The 24,800-nt window shown below is 48.9% G+C and overlaps 1 protein-coding gene across 1 annotated transcript in view; it reads right to left on the bottom strand.

Annotated features, from left to right (window-relative positions):
• Positions 1-1,231: 1,231 nt before the first annotated feature.
• prf1.3 (perforin 1.3) overlaps positions 1,232-24,800 on the bottom strand; it is a 59,332-nt gene continuing 35,763 nt past the window's right edge. The window contains exons 4-5 of the mRNA XM_066675123.1: positions 3,583-4,449; positions 1,232-3,491 (exon numbers count right to left, since the gene is read on the bottom strand). Of these exons, the coding sequence (XP_066531220.1) occupies positions 3,191-3,491; positions 3,583-4,449 (1,168 nt within the window). The 3' untranslated portion in view covers positions 1,232-3,190. The remainder of the gene's footprint in view (positions 3,492-3,582; positions 4,450-24,800) is intronic.

Raw genomic sequence — 24,800 nt, 5'->3', positions numbered from 1 at the left:
ACTGATTTAACCAGAACCTGGGGGATTTACCTCAGCAGCTCCACAGCTAACCCAGCCTTCACTGATTTAACCAGAACCTGGGGGATTTACCTCAGCAGCTCCACAGCTAACCCAGCCTTCACTGATTTAACCAGAACCTAGGGGATTTACCTCAGCAGCTCCACAGCTAACCCAGCCTTCACTGATTTAACCAGAACCTAGGGGATTTACCTCAGCAGCTCCACAGCTAACCCATCCTTCACTGATTTAACCAGAACCTGGGGGATTTACCTCAGCAGCTCCACAGCTAACCCAGCCTTCACTGATTTAACCAGAACCTAGGGGATTTACCTCAGCAGCTCCACAGCTAACCCAGCCTTCACTGATTTAACCAGAACCTAGGGGATTTACCTCAGCAGCTCCACAGCTAACCCAGCCTTCACTGATTTAACCAGAACCTAGGGGATTTACCTCAGCAGCTCCACAGCTAACCCAGCCTTCACTGATTTAACCAGAACCTGAGGGATTTACCTCAGCAGCCCCACAGTTAACCCAGCCTTCACTGATTTAACCAGAACCTAGGGGATTTACCTCAGCAGCTCCACAGCTAACCCAGCCTTCACTGATTTAACCAGAACCTGAGGGATGTACCTCAGCAGCTCCACAGCTAACCCATCCTTCACTGATTTAACCAGAACCTGGGGGATTTACCTCAGCAGCCCTAAATCCAACATTGACTTAACAGCATATAGCACCTTATAAACCAGTTCTAACATTTTTATAAGCTTTTAAAAACACTTTACAACATTTTAAACACCTTATTTTACTTTATATAACAGAAACCCAAGGCTGAGAGGTATACAGCTAAAGCCACAACACTAACCCAGCCTTCTCTCAGAGCACTTTATTACACTTAATATTTATATTATACGCTTTATATTCCTTTATAACATTTAATAACACGTTACTGCTGCAGTCCCACACTGAATAGTCTTTCCCTCAATGGAGTTTATAACACTTCACTGATTTTTATCAAACTTTATAAAACATTTATGAACATATTATTTCATAATATTTTCTATCCTCATATAACACTTTATAACCACATTCAGGTGTGTCTATAAGGCCATTTAACCAGTGGGTTTATAACAGAGTAAACACAAAGGAATGGAAGAACATGAGAAAGAGGCAGAATCTAAACTGCAGCGTAGAGGTGTTTTTATAAACCATTTATTTTACACAGTTGTGGTTTACACAGGAATGAGCTTCTTTCCATTTCAATACATGCTTTTATTTTTGAAATGTAACTGCTAACATAACAATTATTGCAAATATTACTGTTACTGCTAATGCTAACAATGCTACTGCAACTATTAATGATGATAATACTATGTCTACTGCTAATACTGCTACTACCTCTAATTCTAAAACTGCTAATGCTACAACTGCTAATACTACTACTACTGCTAATTCTGCTACTGCTATAACTGCTAATGCTACTATTGCATTTTTTTTACCTGTATTACTAATGCTAATGCTAATATTGCTAATAATGCTAATATTTCTGCTACTGCTAATACTACTATTGCTACTGCAAATTTGTTTTACCTGCAGTTGTTAATTTATTGAGTTCCTGTGACAAAAATAACATGTTGTTTCCACACAGTATCATGACAAACCTGAACTGAAAATATTTGATTATACAGGGTGAGTCAAATGTAGCAGGAAACCCTTTTATTTCTTTGATGTGCTAAATGATCACCTTCCCATTAGAAAAACTTTCCCTTGATCCACTGCAGTGGCCATTTTCTGGACACTGCGTAAAAGATAGGCCCCTCACCCGTTACCTGCTGGAGTAATCAAATTAAAGGGTGTCCTGTTATTTGTGACTCACCTTGTAAATTTCTACTGTGTTTGAATTCCTCACCACTTAAAATGATTTAGAATTCCCCTGAAATGTTTTACTACTTTTCCAGACATAAATCGTCTTAACTCTGGACAAATTACAAAACACATATAAACAAGGTGAAAGTTATAACTATTTAACAATATTTTATGTGTTGCTTTTCTGATAAAATCAACCCACTTTGCCACAATGAGGACTGTCAGTATGCAGAAATTAATGAGCTAGCTAGTGCTCCCTGACTGGCCAGTTTAAGTCACAAACCCTTTCACACATGCACAGTAACCCAGAAATGTACTGGACAAAGGGTGGTCTCAAAATATTAACACAGCATTCGATATTACTACAGGGTGTATAATACTGATAATACAGCTACTACCGCTAATACTGCTAATGCTTCTGGTGCTAATACTGCTACTACTGATAATACAGCTACTACTGCTAATACTGCCAATGCTTCTGGTGCTAATACTGCTACTATGACTAATATAGTTACTACTGCTAATGCCTCTGGTGCTAGTACTGCTACTACTGATAATACAGCTATTACTGCCAATACTGTCAAAGCTTCTGGTGCTACTACTGCTACTACTGATAATACAACTACTACCACTAATACTGCTAATGCTTCTGGTGCTAATACTGCTACTACTGAAAGTAAAGCAACTACTTCTAATGCTTCTGGTGCTAATACTGCTACTACTGATAATACATTCTACTACTGCTAATACTGCCAATGCTTCTGGTGCTAATACTGCTACTATGGCTAATATAGTTACTACTGCTAATGCTTCTGGTGCTAATACTGCTACTACTTATAATACATTCTACTACTGCTAATACTGCCAATGCTTCTGGTGCTAATACTGCTACTATGGCTAATATAGTTACTACTGCTAATGCTTCTGGTGCTAATACTGCTACTACTTATAATACAGCTACTACAGCTACTATTGCTAATGATTCTGGTACTAATACTGCTATTACTGATAATACAGCTACTACTGCTAATACTGCCAATGCTTCTGGTTCTAAATTGGGGGTTCTCCAGATTGGCAGAGGAAAGTTCTGTTTGGTGATAAGTTGGTGGTTCTCCAGGTTGGCAGAGGGAGGTTCTGTTTGTTTCTAAATTGGGGGTTCTCCAGATTGTCAGAGGAAGGTTCTGTTTGGTGCCAAGTTGGGGGTTCTCCAGATTGGCAGAGGAAGGTTCTGTTTGGTTCTAAGTTGGTGGTTCTCCAGGTTGGTAGAGGAATTCTCTGTGAAGTGCTAAGTACCTGTTGGGTTCCAAGTTGTGGGTTCTCCAGGCTTTCAGAGAAAGGTTCTGTTGAGATGTGTGCTGTGGGTTCTTTGCTCTAGAACGGGCCTGTGGTTCTCCAGCAGCTGCAGGTAGCTGAGTTTCTCCTTGGCTTCGGGGGAGGGGGCATATTTCTCGCAAATGGAGCCGGTCAGGTTTGGAGCACAGACCACATTCAGTGACACATACAGGGTTCCGTGTTTTAGACGGAACGATTTCTTCACGTTCACCCCACGGTACGGATTCACCAACGCAGTACCCAGGAGATCATCGTCCCAGCGGTTATCACGGTCCCACACCTCGAACTTCACAGGCCTTCACACACAAACACACACACACAGATATCAGAGAGAGACTATCCAAAGGAGTGAGTGTGTGTGTGTGTGTAAGTGTGTGTGTTCCTCACGTTTTTGTGGTGAGGTCCACGGTTCCGAAGTTGGTGACCCGGTTCCAGACGGGGAAGTTGTTGTTCCAGATGACCGGGGTAGTGTCTCCCTGGCTGCCGTAGAAGACCTTGACGTAGCCGTCGGTTTTGGAGAAGTAGTCGCCCCAGAGCCCCGCCGCCCGCTCCACCCGGACACTGAGGGTGGCGATGCCATTTTTGCTCGGGCAGCAGTTGGAGGTGATCCTCTGGTGCCCGCTACACTTACAGCCACAGCCGGACCGGTGCCCAATGGGGCACTTGGAGCTGCAGGACGCGGAGACCGCCCTGCGGATGATGTAGTCCCGGATGGCCTGCTGCAGGCTGGTTTTCCGGAGCGAGTCATTGCGTACGAGCATGTGCAGAGAGCTGAGGCTGTAGGACACCACCCCAGGAACTTTCTTCAGTGTTTTCATCCAGGCTGCGTATCCGTTCTTCTGGTCTGGGGCGAAAAGCAGGTCGCCGTGGCTACCGTCTCCGCCCAGGACCTCAGTCATCCGGTCCTTGAAGTACATAGAGAAGTTGCTGCCTCGCTCCAGCTTGTTGCTCTTGTTCTTGCAGTAGCCGGCCTGGCCCTTAACTGACACGCCCTTTATAATCGCCCCGGCCTCTGCGGAGAGGCAGTTGCTGACATCCCGCACTGAGAGGCCGTTCATGGACACCTGACACGTCCGCACAGCCGTGAGGGACTGCACCTTCCCGCCGAGATTCACCTGCCGCAGGAAATGCGTGCCATAGATGGCGATGAAGTTCTCAAACTTGGCCTTGGTTTGGCTGTTGTACTTGGTGGGAAGAGCCTTGAGGGAACCCAGAAACTCTTTGGTCAGAGGAGGACGGGAGTGGAGACGGAACCTGGGAACAAACACATTTACATCCTTTAGTTCACACTACTTCACTAAGCTCAACACACTCAGAGGAGAACACTAGCCTCAACACTCTCTGAAGAGAAAACTAACCTCAATACGCTTGGAGGAGAACACTAGCCTGAACACACTCGGAGGAGAACACTAGCTTCAACACACTCGGAGGAGAACACTAGCTTCAACACACTCGGAGGAGAACACTAGCCTCAACACTCTCTGAGGAGAACACTAGCCTCAACACTCTCTGAGGAGAACACTAACCTCAACAGTCTCGGAGGAGAACACTAGCCTCAACACTCTCTGAAGAGAACACTAACCTCAATACGCTTGGAGGAGAACACTAGCCTCAACAGTCTCGGAGGAGAACACTAACCTCAACACACTCTGAGGAGAACACTAACCCCAACATGCTTGGAGGAGAACACTAGCTTGAACACGCTCTGAGGATAACACTAACCCCAACACGCTCGGAGGAGAACACTAACCTCAACACGCACGGAGGAGAACACTAACCTCAATACGCTTGGAGGAGAAAACTAGCCTGAACACACTCGGAAGTGAACACTAGCTTCAACACACTCGGAGGAGAACACTAGCCTCAACACTCTCTGAGGAGAACACTAGCCTCAACACTCTCTGAGGAGAACACTAACCTCAACAGTCTCGGAGGAGAACACTAACCTCAACACACTCTGAGGAGAACACTAACCCCAACATGCTTGGAGGAGAACACTAGCCTCAACACTCTCTGAGGAGAACACTAGCCTCAACACTCTCTGAGGAGAACACTAACCTCAACAGTCTCGGAGGAGAACACTAACCTCAACACACTCTGAGGAGAACACTAACCCCAACATGCTTGGAGGAGAACACTAGCTTGAACACGCTCTGAGGATAACACTAACCCCAACACGCTCGGAGGAGAACACTAACCTCAACACGCACGGAGGAGAACACTAACCTCAACACACTCTGAGGAGAACACTAACCCCAACATGCTTGGAGGAGAACACTAGCCTCAACACTCTCTGAGGAGAACACTAGCCTCAACACTCTCTGAGGACAACACTAACCTCAACAGTCTCGGAGGAGAACACTAACCTCAACACACTCTGAGGAGAACACTAACCCCAACATGCTTGGAGGAGAACACTAGCTTGAACACGCTCTGAGGATAACACTAACCCCAACACGCTCGGAGGAGAACACTAACCTCAACACGCACGGAGGAGAACACTAACCTCAACACGCTCGGAGGAGAACACTAACCTCAACACGCTCTGAGGAGAACACTAACGTCAACACGCTCTGAGGAGAACACTAACCCCAACACGCTTGGAGGAGAACACTAACCTCAACATGCTCGGAGGAGAACACTAACCTCAACACGCTCTGAGGAGAACACTAACCTCAACACGCTCTGAGGACACCATTTACCCCAATACGCACGGAGGAGAACACTAACCTCAACATGCTCTGAGGAGAACACTAGCCTCAACATGCTCTGAGGAGAACACTAACCTCAACACGCACGAAGGAGAACACTAACCTCAACACGTTCTGAGGAGAACACTAACCTCAACACGCTCTGAGGAGAACACTAACCTCAACACGCTCTGAGGAGAACACTAACCTCAACACGCACGGAGGACAACACTAACCTCAACATGCTCTGAGGAGAACACTAGCCTCAACACACTCAGAGAACACTAACCTCAACAAGCTCTGAGGAGAACACTAGCCTCAACACGCACGGAGGAGAACACTAACCTCAACATGCTCTGAGGAGAACACTAGCCTCAACACGCACGGAGGAGAACACTAACCTCAACACACTCGGAGGAGAACACTAACCTCAACATGCTCTGAGGAGAACACTAGCCTCAACACGCACGGAGGAGAACACTAACCTCAACACGCTCTGAGGAGAACACTAACCTCAACACGCACGGAGGAGAACACTAACCTCAACACGCTCTGAGGAGAACAATAGCCTCAACATGCTCTGAGGAGAACACTAACCTCAACACGCTCTGAGGAGAACACTAACCTCAACACTCTCTGAGGAGAACACTAACCTCAACATGCTCTGAGGAGAACACTAGCCTCAACACGCTCTGAGGAGAACACTAACCTCAACACGCTCTGAGGAGAACACTAACCTCAACACGCACGGAGGAGAACACTAACCTCAACATGCTCTGAGGAGAACACTAGCCTCAACACGCTCTGAGGAGAACACTAGCCTCAACACGCACGGAGGAGAACACTAACCTCAACACGCTCTGAGGAGAACACTAACCTCAACACGCTCTGAGGAGAACACTAACCTCAACACGCACGGAGGAGAACACTAACCTCAACATGCTCTGAGGAGAACACTAGCCTCAACACGCTCTGAGGAGAACACTAGCCTCAACACGCACGGAGGAGAACACTAACCTCAACACGCTCTGAGGAGAACACTAACCTCAACACACTCTGAGGAGAACACTAACCTTAACACGCTCTGAGGAGAACACTAACCTCAACACACTCGGAGGAGAACACTAACCTCAACACGCTCTGAGGAGAACACTAACCTCAACACGCTCTGAGGAGAACACTAACCTCAACACGCACGGAGGAGAACACTAACTTCAACATGCTCTGAGGAGAACACTAGCCTCAACACGCTCTGAGGAGAACACTAGCCTCAACACGCACGGAGGAGAACACTAACCTCAACACACTCGGAGGAGAACACTAACCTCAACACGCTCTGAGGAGAACACTAACCTCAACACACTCTGAGGAGAACACTAACCTCAACACGCTCTGAGGAGAACACTAACCTCAACACACTCAGAGGAGAACACTAACCTCAACACACTCTGAGGAGAACACTAACCTCAACACTCTCTGAGGAGAACACTAACCTCAACACTCTCTGAGGAGAACACTAGCCTTAACACTCTCTGAGGAGAACACTAACCTCAACAGTCTCGGAGGAGAACACTAACCTCAACACACTCTGAGGAGAACACTAACCCCAACATGCTTGGAGGAGAACACTAGCCTCAACACTCTCTGAGGAGAACACTAGCCTCAACACTCTCTGAGGAGAACACTAACCTCAACAGTCTCGGAGGAGAACACTAACCTCAACACACTCTGAGGAGAACACTAACCCCAACATGCTTGGAGGAGAACACTAGCTTGAACACGCTCTGAGGATAACACTAACCCCAACACGCTCAGAGGAGAACACTAACCTCAACACGCACGGAGGAGAACACTAACCTCAACACGCTCGGAGGAGAACACTAACCTCAACACGCTCTGAGGAGAACACTAACGTCAACACGCTCTGAGGAGAACACTAACCCCAACACGCTTGGAGGAGAACACTAACCTCAACATGCTCGGAGGAGAACACTAACCTCAACACGCTCTGAGGAGAACACTAACCTCAACACGCTCTGAGGACACCATTTACCCCAATACGCACGGAGGAGAACACTAACCTCAACATGCTCTGAGGAGAACACTAGCCTCAACACGCTCTGAGGAGAACACTAACCTCAACACGCACGAAGGAGAACACTAACCTCAACACGCTCTGAGGAGAACACTAACCTCAACACGCTCTGAGGAGAACACTAACCTCAACACGCTCTGAGGAGAACACTAACCTCAACACGCACGGAGGACAACACTAACCTCAACATGCTCTGAGGAGAACACTAGCCTCAACACACTCAGAGAACACTAACCTCAACAAGCTCTGAGGAGAACACTAGCCTCAACACGCACGGAGGAGAACACTAACCTCAACATGCTCTGAGGAGAACACTAGCCTCAACACGCACGGAGGAGAACACTAACCTCAACACACTCGGAGGAGAACACTAACCTCAACATGCTCTGAGGAGAACACTAGCCTCAACACGCTCTGAGGAGAACACTAACCTCAACACTCTCTGAGGAGAACACTAACCTCAACATGCTCTGAGGAGAACACTAGCCTCAACACGCTCTGAGGAGAACACTAACCTCAACACGCTCTGAGGAGAACACTAACCTCAACACGCACGGAGGAGAACACTAACCTCAACATGCTCTGAGGAGAACACTAGCCTCAACACGCTCTGAGGAGAACACTAGCCTCAACACGCACGGAGGAGAACACTAACCTCAACACGCTCTGAGGAGAACACTAACCTCAACACGCTCTGAGGAGAACACTAACCTCAACACGCACGGAGGAGAACACTAACCTCAACATGCTCTGAGGAGAACACTAGCCTCAACACGCTCTGAGGAGAACACTAGCCTCAACACGCACGGAGGAGAACACTAACCTCAACACGCTCTGAGGAGAACACTAACCTCAACACACTCTGAGGAGAACACTAACCTTAACACGCTCTGAGGAGAACACTAACCTCAACACACTCGGAGGAGAACACTAACCTCAACACGCTCTGAGGAGAACACTAACCTCAACACGCTCTGAGGAGAACACTAACCTCAACACGCACGGAGGAGAACACTAACCTCAACATGCTCTGAGGAGAACACTAGCCTCAACACGCTCTGAGGAGAACACTAGCCTCAACACGCACGGAGGAGAACACTAACCTCAACACACTCGGAGGAGAACACTAACCTCAACACGCTCTGAGGAGAACACTAACCTCAACACACTCTGAGGAGAACACTAACCTCAACACGCTCTGAGGAGAACACTAACCTCAACACACTCAGAGGAGAACACTAACCTCAACACACTCTGAGGAGAACACTAACCTCAACATGCTCTGAGGAGAACACTAGCCTCAACACGCTCTGAGGAGAACACTAGCCTCAACACGCACGGAGGAGAACACTAACCTCAACACGCTCTGAGGAGAACACTAACCTCAACACACTCTGAGGAGAACACTAACCTTAACACGCTCTGAGGAGAACACTAACCTCAACACACTCGGAGGAGAACACTAACCTCAACACGCTCTGAGGAGAACACTAACCTCAACACACTCTGAGGAGAACACTAACCTCAACACGCTCTGAGGAGAACACTAACCTCAACACACTCAGAGGAGAACACTAACCTCAACACACTCTGAGGAGAACACTAACCTCAACACTCTCTGAGGAGAACACTAACCTCAACACTCTCTGAGGAGAACACTAGCCTTAACACTCTCTGAGGAGAACACTAACCTCAACAGTCTCGGAGGAGAACACTAACCTCAACACACTCTGAGGAGAACACTAACCCCAACATGCTTGGAGGAGAACACTAGCCTCAACACTCTCTGAGGAGAACACTAGCCTCAACACTCTCTGAGGAGAACACTAACCTCAACAGTCTCGGAGGAGAACACTAACCTCAACAAACTCTGAGGAGAACACTAACCCCAACATGCTTGGAGGAGAACACTAACCCCAACACGCTCGGAGGAGAACACTAACCTCAACACGCACGGAGGAGAACACTAACCTCAATACGCTTGGAGGAGAACACTAGCCTGAACACACTCGGAGGAGAACACTAGCTTCAACACACTCGGAGGAGAACACTAGCCTCAACACTCTCTGAGAAGAACACTAGCCTCAACACTCTCTGAGGAGAACACTAACCTCAACAGTCTCGGAGGAGAACACTAACCTCAACACACTCTGAGGAGAACACTAACCCCAACATGCTTGGAGGAGAACACTAGCCTCAACAATCTCTGAAGAGAACACTAACCTCAATACGCTTGGAGGAGAACACTAGCCTCAACAGTCTCGGAGGAGAACACTAACCTCAACAGTCTCGGAGGAGAACACTAACCCCAACATGCTTGGAGGAGAACACTAGCTTGAACACGCTCTGAGGATAACACTAACCCCAACACGCTCGGAGGAGAACACTAACCTCAACACGCACGGAGGAGAACACTAACCTCAATACGCTTGGAGGAGAAAACTAGCCTGAACACACTCGGAGGAGAACACTAGCTTCAACACACTCGGAGGAGAACACTAGCCTCAACACTCTCTGAGGAGAACACTAGCCTCAACACTCTCTGAGGAGAACACTAGCCTCAACACTCTCTGAGGAGAACACTAACCTCAACAGTCTCGGAGGAGAACACTAAACTCAACACACTCTGAGGAGAACACTAACCCCAACATGCTTGGAGGAGAACACTAGCCTCAACACTCTCTGAGGAGAACACTAGCCTCAACACTCTCTGAGGAGAACACTAACCTCAACAGTCTCGGAGGAGAACACTAACCTCAACACACTCTGAGGAGAACACTAACCCCAACATGCTTGGAGGAGAACACTAGCTTGAACACGCTCTGAGGATAACACTAACCCCAACACGCTCGGAGGAGAACACTAACCTCAACACGCACGGAGGAGAACACTAACCTCAACACGCTCGGAGGAGAACACTAACCTCAACACGCTCTGAGGAGAACACTAACGTCAACACACTCTGAGGAGAACACTAACCCCAACACGCTTGGAGGAGAACACTAACCACAACATGCTCGGAGGAGAACACTAACCTCAACACGCTCTGAGGAGAACACTAACCTCAACACGCTCTGAGGACACCATTAACCCCAATACGCACGGAGGAGAACACTAACCTCAACATGCTCTGAGGAGAACACTAGCCTCAACACGCTCTGAGGAGAACACTAACTTCAACACGCACGAAGGAGAACACTAACCTCAACACGCTCTGAGGAGAACACTAACCTCAACACGCTCTGAGGAGAACACTAACCTCAACACGCTCTGAGGAGAACACTAACCTCAACACGCACGGAGGACAACACTAACCTCAACACGCACGGAGGACAACACTAACCTCAACATGCTCTGAGGAGAACACTAACCTCAACACACTCAGAGGAGAACACTAACCTCAACATGCTCTGAGGAGAACACTAGCCTCAACACGCACGGAGGAGAACACTAACCTCAACATGCTCTGAGGAGAACACTAGCCTCAACACGCACGGAGGAGAACACTAACCTCAACACACTCGGAGGAGAACACTAACCTCAACATGCTCTGAGGAGAACACTAGCCTCAACACGCACGGAGGAGAACACTAACCTCAACACGCTCTGAGAAGAACACTAACCTCAACACGCTCGGAGGAGAACACTAACCTCAACACGCTCTGAGGAGAACAATAGCCTCAACATGCTCTGAGGAGAACACTAACCTCAACACGCTCTGAGGAGAACACTAACCTCAACACTCTCTGAGGAGAACACTAACCTCAACATGCTCTGAGGAGAACACTAGCCTCAACACGCTCTGAGGAGAACACTAACCTCAACACGCTCTGAGGAGAACACTAACCTCAACACGCACGGAGGAGAACACTAACCTCAACATGCTCTGAGGAGAACACTAGCCTCAACACGCTCTGAGGAGAACACTAGCCTCAACACGCACGGAGGAGAACACTAAACTCAACACGCTCTGAGGAGAACACTAACCTCAACACGCTCTGAGGAGAACACTAACCTCAACACGCACGGAGGAGAACACTAACCTCAACATGCTCTGAGGAGAACACTAGCCTCAACACGCTCTGAGGAGAACACTAACCTCAACACGCTCTGAGGAGAACACTAACCTCAACACGCTCTGAGGAGAACACTAACCTCAACACGCACGGAGGACAACACTAACCTCAACATGCTCTGAGGAGAACACTAGCCTCAACACACTCAGAGGAGAACACTAACCTCAACATGCTCTGAGGAGAACACTAGCCTCAACACGCACGGAGGAGAACACTAACCTCAACATGCTCTGAGGAGAACACTAGCCTCAACACGCACGGAGGAGAACACTAACCTCAACACACTCGGAGGAGAACACTAACCTCAACATGCTCTGAGGAGAACACTAACCTCAACACGCTCGGAGGAGAACACTAACCTCAACACTCTCTGAGGAGAACACTAACCTCAACATGCTCTGAGGAGAACACTAGCCTCAACACGCTCTGAGGAGAACACTAACCTCAACACACTCTGAGGAGAACACTAACCCCAACATGCTTGGAGGAGAACACTAGCCTCAACACTCTCTGAGGAGAACACTAGCCTCAACACTCTCTGAGGACAACACTAACCTCAACAGTCTCGGAGGAGAACACTAACCTCAACACACTCTGAGGAGAACACTAACCCCAACATGCTTGGAGGAGAACACTAGCTTGAACACGCTCTGAGGATAACACTAACCCCAACACGCTCGGAGGAGAACACTAACCTCAACACGCACGGAGGAGAACACTAACCTCAACACGCTCGGAGGAGAACACTAACCTCAACACGCTCTGAGGAGAACACTAACGTCAACACGCTCTGAGGAGAACACTAACCCCAACACGCTTGGAGGAGAACACTAACCTCAACATGCTCGGAGGAGAACACTAACCTCAACACGCTCTGAGGAGAACACTAACCTCAACACGCTCTGAGGACACCATTTACCCCAATACGCACGGAGGAGAACACTAACCTCAACATGCTCTGAGGAGAACACTAGCCTCAACATGCTCTGAGGAGAACACTAACCTCAACACGCACGAAGGAGAACACTAACCTCAACACGTTCTGAGGAGAACACTAACCTCAACACGCTCTGAGGAGAACACTAACCTCAACACGCTCTGAGGAGAACACTAACCTCAACACGCACGGAGGACAACACTAACCTCAACATGCTCTGAGGAGAACACTAGCCTCAACACACTCAGAGAACACTAACCTCAACAAGCTCTGAGGAGAACACTAGCCTCAACACGCACGGAGGAGAACACTAACCTCAACATGCTCTGAGGAGAACACTAGCCTCAACACGCACGGAGGAGAACACTAACCTCAACACACTCGGAGGAGAACACTAACCTCAACATGCTCTGAGGAGAACACTAGCCTCAACACGCACGGAGGAGAACACTAACCTCAACACGCTCTGAGGAGAACACTAACCTCAACACGCACGGAGGAGAACACTAACCTCAACACGCTCTGAGGAGAACAATAGCCTCAACATGCTCTGAGGAGAACACTAACCTCAACACGCTCTGAGGAGAACACTAACCTCAACACTCTCTGAGGAGAACACTAACCTCAACATGCTCTGAGGAGAACACTAGCCTCAACACGCTCTGAGGAGAACACTAACCTCAACACGCTCTGAGGAGAACACTAACCTCAACACGCACGGAGGAGAACACTAACCTCAACATGCTCTGAGGAGAACACTAGCCTCAACACGCTCTGAGGAGAACACTAGCCTCAACACGCACGGAGGAGAACACTAACCTCAACACGCTCTGAGGAGAACACTAACCTCAACACGCTCTGAGGAGAACACTAACCTCAACACGCACGGAGGAGAACACTAACCTCAACATGCTCTGAGGAGAACACTAGCCTCAACACGCTCTGAGGAGAACACTAGCCTCAACACGCACGGAGGAGAACACTAACCTCAACACGCTCTGAGGAGAACACTAACCTCAACACACTCTGAGGAGAACACTAACCTTAACACGCTCTGAGGAGAACACTAACCTCAACACACTCGGAGGAGAACACTAACCTCAACACGCTCTGAGGAGAACACTAACCTCAACACGCTCTGAGGAGAACACTAACCTCAACACGCACGGAGGAGAACACTAACTTCAACATGCTCTGAGGAGAACACTAGCCTCAACACGCTCTGAGGAGAACACTAGCCTCAACACGCACGGAGGAGAACACTAACCTCAACACACTCGGAGGAGAACACTAACCTCAACACGCTCTGAGGAGAACACTAACCTCAACACACTCTGAGGAGAACACTAACCTCAACACGCTCTGAGGAGAACACTAACCTCAACACACTCAGAGGAGAACACTAACCTCAACACACTCTGAGGAGAACACTAACCTCAACACTCTCTGAGGAGAACACTAACCTCAACACTCTCTGAGGAGAACACTAGCCTTAACACTCTCTGAGGAGAACACTAACCTCAACAGTCTCGGAGGAGAACACTAACCTCAACACACTCTGAGGAGAACACTAACCCCAACATGCTTGGAGGAGAACACTAGCCTCAACACTCTCTGAGGAGAACACTAGCCTCAACACTCTCTGAGGAGAACACTAACCTCAACAGTCTCGGAGGAGAACACTAACCTCAACACACTCTGAGGAGAACACTAACCCCAACATGCTTGGAGGAGAACACTAGCTTGAACACGCTCTGAGGATAACACTAACCCCAACACGCTCGGAGGAGAACACTAACCTCAACACGCACGGAGGAGAACACTAACCTCAACACGCTCGGAGGAGAACACTAACCTCAACACGCTCTGAGGAGAACACTAACGTCAACACGCTCTGAGGAGAACACTAACCCCAACACGCTTGGAGGAGAACACTAACCTCAACATGCTCGGAGGAGAACACTAACCTCAACACGCTCTGAGGAGAACACTAACCTCAACACGCTCTGAGGACACCATTTACCCCAATACGCACGGAGGAGAACACTAACCTCAACATGCTCTGAGGAGAACACTAGCCTCAACACGCTCTGAGGAGAACACTAACCTCAACACGCACGAAGGAGAACACTAACCTCAACACGCTCTGAGGAGAACACTAACCTCAACACGCTCTGAGGAGAACACTAACCTCAACACGCTCTGAGGAGAACACTAACCTCAACACGCACGGAGGACAACACTAACCTCAACATGCTCTGAGGAGAACACTAGCCTCAACACACTCAGAGAACACTAACCTCAACAAGCTCTGAGGAGAACACTAGCCTCAACACGCACGGAGGAGAACACTAACCTCAACATGCTCTGAGGAGAACACTAGCCTCAACACGCACGGAGGAGAACACTAACCTCAACACACTCGGAGGAGAACACTAACCTCAACATGCTCTGAGGAGAACACTAGCCTCAACACGCTCTGAGGAGAACACTAACCTCAACACTCTCTGAGGAGAACACTAACCTCAACATGCTCTGAGGAGAACACTAGCCTCAACACGCTCTGAGGAGAACACTAACCTCAACACGCTCTGAGGAGAACACTAACCTCAACACGCACGGAGGAGAACACTAACCTCAACATGCTCTGAGGAGAACACTAGCCTCAACACGCTCTGAGGAGAACACTAGCCTCAACACGCACGGAGGAGAACACTAACCTCAACACGCTCTGAGGAGAACACTAACCTCAACACGCTCTGAGGAGAACACTAACCTCAACACGCACGGAGGAGAACACTAACCTCAACATGCTCTGAGGAGAACACTAGCCTCAACACGCTCTGAGGAGAACACTAGCCTCAACACGCACGGAGGAGAACACTAACCTCAACACGCTCTGAGGAGAACACTAACCTCAACACACTCTGAGGAGAACACTAACCTTAACACGCTCTGAGGAGAACACTAACCTCAACACACTCGGAGGAGAACACTAACCTCAACACGCTCTGAGGAGAACACTAACCTCAACACGCTCTGAGGAGAACACTAACCTCAACACGCACGGAGGAGAACACTAACCTCAACATGCTCTGAGGAGAACACTAGCCTCAACACGCTCTGAGGAGAACACTAGCCTCAACACGCACGGAGGAGAACACTAACCTCAACACACTCGGAGGAGAACACTAACCTCAACACGCTCTGAGGAGAACACTAACCTCAACACACTCTGAGGAGAACACTAACCTCAACACGCTCTGAGGAGAACACTAACCTCAACACACTCAGAGGAGAACACTAACCTCAACACACTCTGAGGAGAACACTAACCTCAACATGCTCTGAGGAGAACACTAGCCTCAACACGCTCTGAGGAGAACACTAGCCTCAACACGCACGGAGGAGAACACTAACCTCAACACGCTCTGAGGAGAACACTAACCTCAACACACTCTGAGGAGAACACTAACCTTAACACGCTCTGAGGAGAACACTAACCTCAACACACTCGGAGGAGAACACTAACCTCAACACGCTCTGAGGAGAACACTAACCTCAACACACTCTGAGGAGAACACTAACCTCAACACGCTCTGAGGAGAACACTAACCTCAACACACTCAGAGGAGAACACTAACCTCAACACACTCTGAGGAGAACACTAACCTCAACACTCTCTGAGGAGAACACTAACCTCAACACTCTCTGAGGAGAACACTAGCCTTAACACTCTCTGAGGAGAACACTAACCTCAACAGTCTCGGAGGAGAACACTAACCTCAACACACTCTGAGGAGAACACTAACCCCAACATGCTTGGAGGAGAACACTAGCCTCAACACTCTCTGAGGAGAACACTAGCCTCAACACTCTCTGAGGAGAACACTAACCTCAACAGTCTCGGAGGAGAACACTAACCTCAACAAACTCTGAGGAGAACACTAACCCCAACATGCTTGGAGGAGAACACTAACCCCAACACGCTCGGAGGAGAACACTAACCTCAACACGCACGGAGGAGAACACTAACCTCAATACGCTTGGAGGAGAACACTAGCCTGAACACACTCGGAGGAGAACACTAGCTTCAACACACTCGGAGGAGAACACTAGCCTCAACACTCTCTGAGAAGAACACTAGCCTCAACACTCTCTGAGGAGAACACTAACCTCAACAGTCTCGGAGGAGAACACTAACCTCAACACACTCTGAGGAGAACACTAACCCCAACATGCTTGGAGGAGAACACTAGCCTCAACAATCTCTGAAGAGAACACTAACCTCAATACGCTTGGAGGAGAACACTAGCCTCAACAGTCTCGGAGGAGAACACTAACCTCAACAGTCTCGGAGGAGAACACTAACCCCAACATGCTTGGAGGAGAACACTAGCTTGAACACGCTCTGAGGATAACACTAACCCCAACACGCTCGGAGGAGAACACTAACCTCAACACGCACGGAGGAGAACACTAACCTCAATACGCTTGGAGGAGAAAACTAGCCTGAACACACTCGGAGGAGAACACTAGCTTCAACACACTCGGAGGAGAACACTAGCCTCAACACTCTCTGAGGAGAACACTAGCCTCAACACTCTCTGAGGAGAACACTAGCCTCAACACTCTCTGAGGAGAACACTAACCTCAACAGTCTCGGAGGAGAACACTAAACTCAACACACTCTGAGGAGAACACTAACCCCAACATGCTTGGAGGAGAACACTAGCCTCAACACTCTCTGAGGAGAACACTAGCCTCAACACTCTCTGAGGAGAACACTAACCTCAACAGTCTCGGAGGAGAACACTAACCTCAACACACTCTGAGGAGAACACTAACCCCAACATGCTTGGAGGAGAACACTAGCTTGAACACGCTCTGAGGATAACACTAACCCCAACACGCTCGGAGGAGAACACTAACCTCAACACGCACGGAGGAGAACACTAACCTCAACACGCTCGGAGGAGAACACTAACCTCAACACGCTCTGAGGAGAACACTAACGTCAACACACTCTGAGGAGAACACTAACCCCAACACGCTTGGAGGAGAACACTAACCACAACATGCTCGGAGGAGAACACTAACCTCAACACGCTCTGAGGAGAACACTAACCTCAACACGCTCTGAGGACACCATTAACCCCAATACGCACGGAGGAGAACACTAACCTCAACATGCTCTGAGGAGAACACTAGCCTCAACACGCTCTGAGGAGAACACTAACTTCAACACGCACGAAGGAGAACACTAACCTCAACACGCTCTGAGGAGAACACTAACCTCAACACGCTCTGAGGAGAACACTAACCTCAACACGCTCTGAGGAGAACACTAACCTCAACACGCACGGAGGACAACACTAACCTCAACACGCACGGAGGACAACACTAACCTCAACATGCTCTGAGGAGAACACTAACCTCAACACACTCAGAGGAGAACACTAACCTCAACATGCTCTGAGGAGAACACTAGCCTCAACACGCACGGAGGAGAACACTAACCTCAACATGCTCTGAGGAGAACACTAGCCTCAACACGCACGGAGGAGAACACTAACCTCAACACACTCGGAGGAGAACACTAACCTCAACATGCTCTGAGGAGAACACTAGCCTCAACACGCACGGAGGAGAACACTAACCTCAACACGCTCTGAGAAGAACACTAACCTCAACACGCTCGGAGGAGAACACTAACCTCAACACGCTCTGAGGAGAACAATAGCCTCAACATGCTCTGAGGAGAACACTAACCTCAACACGCTCTGAGGAGAACACTAACCTCAACACTCTCTGAGGAGAACACTAACCTCAACATGCTCTGAGGAGAACACTAGCCTCAACACGCTCTGAGGAGAACACTAACCTCAACACGCTCTGAGGAGAACACTAACCTCAACACGCACGGAGGAGAACACTAACCTCAACATGCTCTGAGGAGAACACTAGCCTCAACACGCTCTGAGGAGAACACTAGCCTCAACACGCACGGAGGAGAACACTAAACTCAACACGCTCTGAGGAGAACACTAACCTCAACACGCTCTGAGGAGAACACTAACCTCAACACGCACGGAGGAGAACACTAACCTCAACATGCTCTGAGGAGAACACTAGCCTCAACACGCTCTGAGGAGAACACTAACCTCAACACGCTCTGAGGAGAACACTAACCTCAACACGCTCTGAGGAGAACACTAACCTCAACACGCACGGAGGACAACACTAACCTCAACATGCTCTGAGGAGAACACTAGCCTCAACACACTCAGAGGAGAACACTAACCTCAACATGCTCTGAGGAGAACACTAGCCTCAACACGCACGGAGGAGAACACTAACCTCAACATGCTCTGAGGAGAACACTAGCCTCAACACGCACGGAGGAGAACACTAACCTCAACACACTCGGAGGAGAACACTAACCTCAACATGCTCTGAGGAGAACACTAACCTCAACACGCTCGGAGGAGAACACTAACCTCAACACTCTCTGAGGAGAACACTAACCTCAACATGCTCTGAGGAGAACACTAGCCTCAACACGCTCTGAGGAGAACACTAACCTCAACACGCTCTGAGGAGAACACTAACCTCAACACGCAAGGAGGAGAACACTAACCTCAACATGCTCTGAGGAGAACACTAGCCTCAACACGCTCTGAGGAGAACACTAGCCTCAACACGCACGGAGGAGAACACTAACCTCAACACGCTCTGAGGAGAACACTAACCTCAACACGCTCTGAGGAGAACACTAACCTCAACACGCACGGAGGAGAACACTAACCTCAACATGCTCTGAGGAGAACACTAGCCTCAACACGCTCTGAGGAGAACACTAACCTCAACACGCTCTGAGGAGAACACTAACCTCAACACGCTCTGAGGAGAACACTAACCTCAACACGCACGGAGGACAACACTAACCTCAACATGCTCTGAGGAGAACACTAGCCTGAACACACTCAGAGGAGAACACTAACCTCAACATGCTCTGAGGAGAACACTAGCCTCAACACGCACGGAGGAGAACACTAACCTCAACATGCTCTGAGGAGAACACTAGCCTCAACACGCACGGAGGAGAACACTAACCTCAACACACTCGGAGGAGAACACTAACCTCAACATGCTCTGAGGAGAACACTAACCTCAACACGCTCGGAGGAGAACACTAACCTCAACACGCTCTGAGGAGAACAATAGCCTCAACATGCTCTGAGGAGAACACTAACCTCAACACGCTCTGAGGAGAACACTAACCTCAACACTCTCTGAGGAGAACACTAACCTCAACATGCTCTGAGGAGAACACTAGCCTCAACACGCTCTGAGGAGAACACTAACCTCAACACGCTCTGAGGAGAACACTAACCTCAACACGCACGGAGGAGAACACTAACCTCAACATGCTCTGAGGAGAACACTAGCCTCAACACGCACGGAGGAGAACACTAGCCTCAACACGCACGGAGGAGAACACTAACCTCAACACGCTCTGAGGAGAACACTAACCTCAACACGCTCTGAGGAGAACACTAACCTCAACACGCACGGAGGAGAACACTAACCTCAACATGCTCTGAGGAGAACACTAGCCTCAACACGCTCTGAGGAGAACACTAGCCTCAACACGCACGGAGGAGAACACTAACCTCAACACGCTCTGAGGAGAACACTAACCTCAACACACTCGGAGGAGAACACTAACCTCAACATAATCTGACGAGAACACTAACCTCAACACACTCGGAGGAGAACACTAACCTCAACACGCTCTGAGGAGAACACTAACCTCAACACGCTCTGAGGAGAACACTGACCTCAACACGCACGGAGGAGAACACTAACCTCAACACGCTCTGAGGAGAACACTAGCCTCAACACGCTCTGAGGAGAACACTAGCCTCAACACGCTCTGAGGAGAACACTAACCTCAACACACTCTGAGGAGAACACTAACCTCAACACACTCTGAGGAGAACACTAACCTCAACACTCTCTGAGGAGAGCACTAACCTCAACACTCTCTGAGGAGAACACTAGCCTTAACACTCTCTGAGGAGAACACTAACCTCAACAGTCTCGGAGGAGAACACTAACCTCAACACACTCTGAGGAGAACACTAACCCCAACATGCTTGGAGGAGAACACTAGCCTCAACACTCTCTGAGGAGAACACTAACCTCAACAGTCTCGGAGGAGAACACTAACCTCAACAAACTCTGAGGAGAAAACTAACCCCAACATGCTTGGAGGAGAACACTAGCTTGAACACGCTCTGAGGATAACACTAACCCCAACACGCTCGGAGGAGAACACTAACCTCAACATGCACGGAGGAGAACACTAACCTCAATACGCTTGGAGGAGAACACTAGCCTGAACACACTCGGAGGAGAACACTAGCTTCAACACACTCGGAGGAGAACACTAGCCTCAACACTCTCTGAGAAGAACACTAGCCTCAACACTCTCTGAGGAGAACACTAACCTCAACAGTCTCGGAGGAGAACACTAACCTCAACACACTCTGAGGAGAACACTAGCCTCAACACTCTCTGAGGAGAACACTAGCCTCAACACTCTCTGAGGAGAACACTAGCCTCAACACTCTCTGAGGAGAACACTAACCTCAACAAGCTCTGAGGAGAACACTAGCCTCAACAGTCTCGGAGGAGAACACTAACCTCAACACACTCTGAGGAGAACACTAACCCCAACATGCTTGGAGGAGAACACTAGCTTAAACACGCTCTGAGGATAACACTAACCCCAACACGCTCGAAGGAGAACACTAACCTCAACACGCACGGAGGAGAACACTAACCTCAATACGCTTGGAGGAGAACACTAGCCTGAACACACTCGGATGACAACACTAGCTTCAACACAATCGGAGGAGAACACTAGCCTCAACACTCTCTGAGGAGAACACTAGCCTCAACACTCTCTGAGGAGAAAACTAACCTCAACAGTCTCGGAAGAGAACACTAACCTCAACACACTCTGAGGAGAACACTAACCCCAACATGCTTGGAGGAGAACACTAGCCTCAACACTCTCTGAGGAGAACACTAGCCTCAACACTCTCTGAGGAGAACACTAGCCTCAACACTCTCTGAGGAGAACACTAACCTCAACAGTCTCGGAGGAGAACACTAACCTCAACACACTCTGAGGAGAACACTAACCCCAACATGCTTGGAGGAGAACACTAGCTTGAACACGCTCTGAGGATAACACTAACCCCAACACGCTCAGAGGAGAACACTAACCTCAACACGCACGGAGGAGAACACTAACCTCAACATGCTTGGAGGAGAACACTAACCTCAACACGCTCTGAGGAGAACACTAACCTCAACACGCTCTGAGGAGAACAATAGCCTCAACACGCTCTGAGGAGAACACTAACCTCAACACGCACGAAGGAGAACACTAACCTCAACACGCTCTGAGGAGAACACTAACCTCAACACGCTCTGAGGAGAACACTAACCTCAACACGCACGGAGGAGAACACTAACCTCAACATGCTCTGAGGAGAACACTAGCCTCAACACGCACGGAGGAGAACACTAACCTCAACACGCTCTGAGGAGAACACTAACCTCAACACACTCGGAGGAGAACACTAACCTCAACACGCTCTGAGGAGAACAAAAGCCTCAACACGCTCTGAGGAGAACACTAACCTCAACACTCTCTGAGGAGAACACTAACCTCAACACGCTCTGAGGAGAACACTAACCTCAACACTCTCTGAGGAGAACACTAACCTCAACATGCTCTGAGGAGAACACTAGCCTCAACACGCTCTGAGGAGAACACTAACCTCAACACGCACGGAGGAGAACACTAACCTCAACACGCTCTGAGGAGAACACTAACCTCAACACGCACGGAGGAGAACACTAACCTCAACACTCTCTGAGGAGAACACTAACCTCAACACGCTCTGAGGAGGACACTAACCTCAACACACTCTGAGGAGAACACTAACCTCAACACGCTCTGAGGAGAACACTAACCTCAACACGCTCGGAGGAGAACACTAACCTCAACACGCTCTGAGGAGAACAATAGCCTCAACACGCTCTGAGGAGAACACTATCCTCAACACGCTCTGAGGAGAACACTAACCTCAACATGCTTGGAGGAGAACACTAGCCTCAACACTCTCTGAGGAGAACACTAGCCTCAACACTCTCTGAGGAGAACACTAACCTCAACAGTCTCGGAGGAGAACACTAACCTCAACACGCTCTGAGGAGAACACTAACCTCAACACCCTCTGAGGAGAACACTAACCTCAACACGCTCTGAGGAGAACACTAACCTCAACACGCTCTGAGGAGAACACTAACCTCAACACTTTCTGAGGAGAACACTAACCTCAACACGCTCTCAGGAGAACAATAGCCTCAACACGCCCTGAGGAGAACAATAGCCTCAACATGCTCTGAGGAGAACAGTAGCCCCAACACACTCTGAGAACACTAACCTCAACACACTCTGAGGAGAACACTAACCTCAACACACTCTGAGGAGAACACTAACCTTAACACCCTCTGAGGAGAACACAATCGTTAACACGCTTTGAGGAGAACACTAACTCCAACACGCTCTGAGGAGAACACTAACCTCAACACGCTCTGAGGAGAACACTAACCTCAACAAGCTTGGAGGAGAACACTAGCCTGAACACGCACTGAGGACGACACTAGCCTCAACACGCTCGGAGGACAACACTAACCTCAACACGCTCTGAGGAGAACAATAGCCTCAATATGCTCTGAGGAGAACACTAGCCTCAACACGCTCTGAGGAGAACACTAACCTCAACACGCTCTGGGGAGAACACTAACCTCAACACACTCGGAGGAGAACACTAACCTCAACACGCTCTGAGGAGAACACTAACCTCAACACACTCGGAGGAGAACACTAACCTCAACACGCTCTGAGGAGAACAAAAGCCTCAACATGCTCTGAGGAGAACACTAACCTCAACACGCTCTGAGGAGAACACTAACCTCAACACTCTCTGAGGAGAACAATAGCCTCAACATGCTCTGAGGAGAACAGTAGCCCCAACACACTCTGAGAACACTAACCTCAACACGCTCTGAGGAGAACACTAACCTCAACACACTCGGAGGAGAACACTAACCTCAACACGCTCTGAGGAGAACAATAGCCTCAACACGCTCTAAGGAGAACAATAGCCTCAACACACTCTGAAGAGAACACTAACCTCAACACGCTCTGAGGAGAACATTAACCTCAACACGCTCTGAGGAGAACACTAACCTCAACACGCTCTGAGGAGAACAATAGCCTCAACACGCTCTGAGGAGAACAATAGCTTCAACATGCTCTGAGGAGAACACTAACCTCAACACACTCGGAGGAGAACACTAACCTCAACACGCTCTGAGGAGAACAATAGCCTCAACACGCTCTGAGGAGAACAATAGCCTCAACACACTCTGAAGAGAACACTAACCTCAACACTCTCTGAGGAGAACACTAACCTCAACACGCTCTGAGGAGAACACTAACCTCAACACGCTCTGAGGAGAACAATAGCCTCAACACGCTCTGAGGAGAACAATAGCTTCAACATGCTCTGAGGAGAACACTAACCTCAACACACTCGGAGGAGAACACTAACCTCAACACGCTCTGAGGAGAACAATAGCCTCAACACGCTCTGAGGAGAACAATAGCCTCAACACACTCTGAAGAGAACACTAACCTCAACACTCTCTGAGGAGAA

Source organism: Hoplias malabaricus, chromosome 6, assembly GCF_029633855.1.
Source record: "Hoplias malabaricus isolate fHopMal1 chromosome 6, fHopMal1.hap1, whole genome shotgun sequence".
Taxonomy (NCBI): domain Eukaryota; kingdom Metazoa; phylum Chordata; class Actinopteri; order Characiformes; family Erythrinidae; genus Hoplias; species Hoplias malabaricus.
Note: the sequence above shows the minus strand (reverse complement) of the source record. Positions and strands in the feature narration are given on the sequence as shown.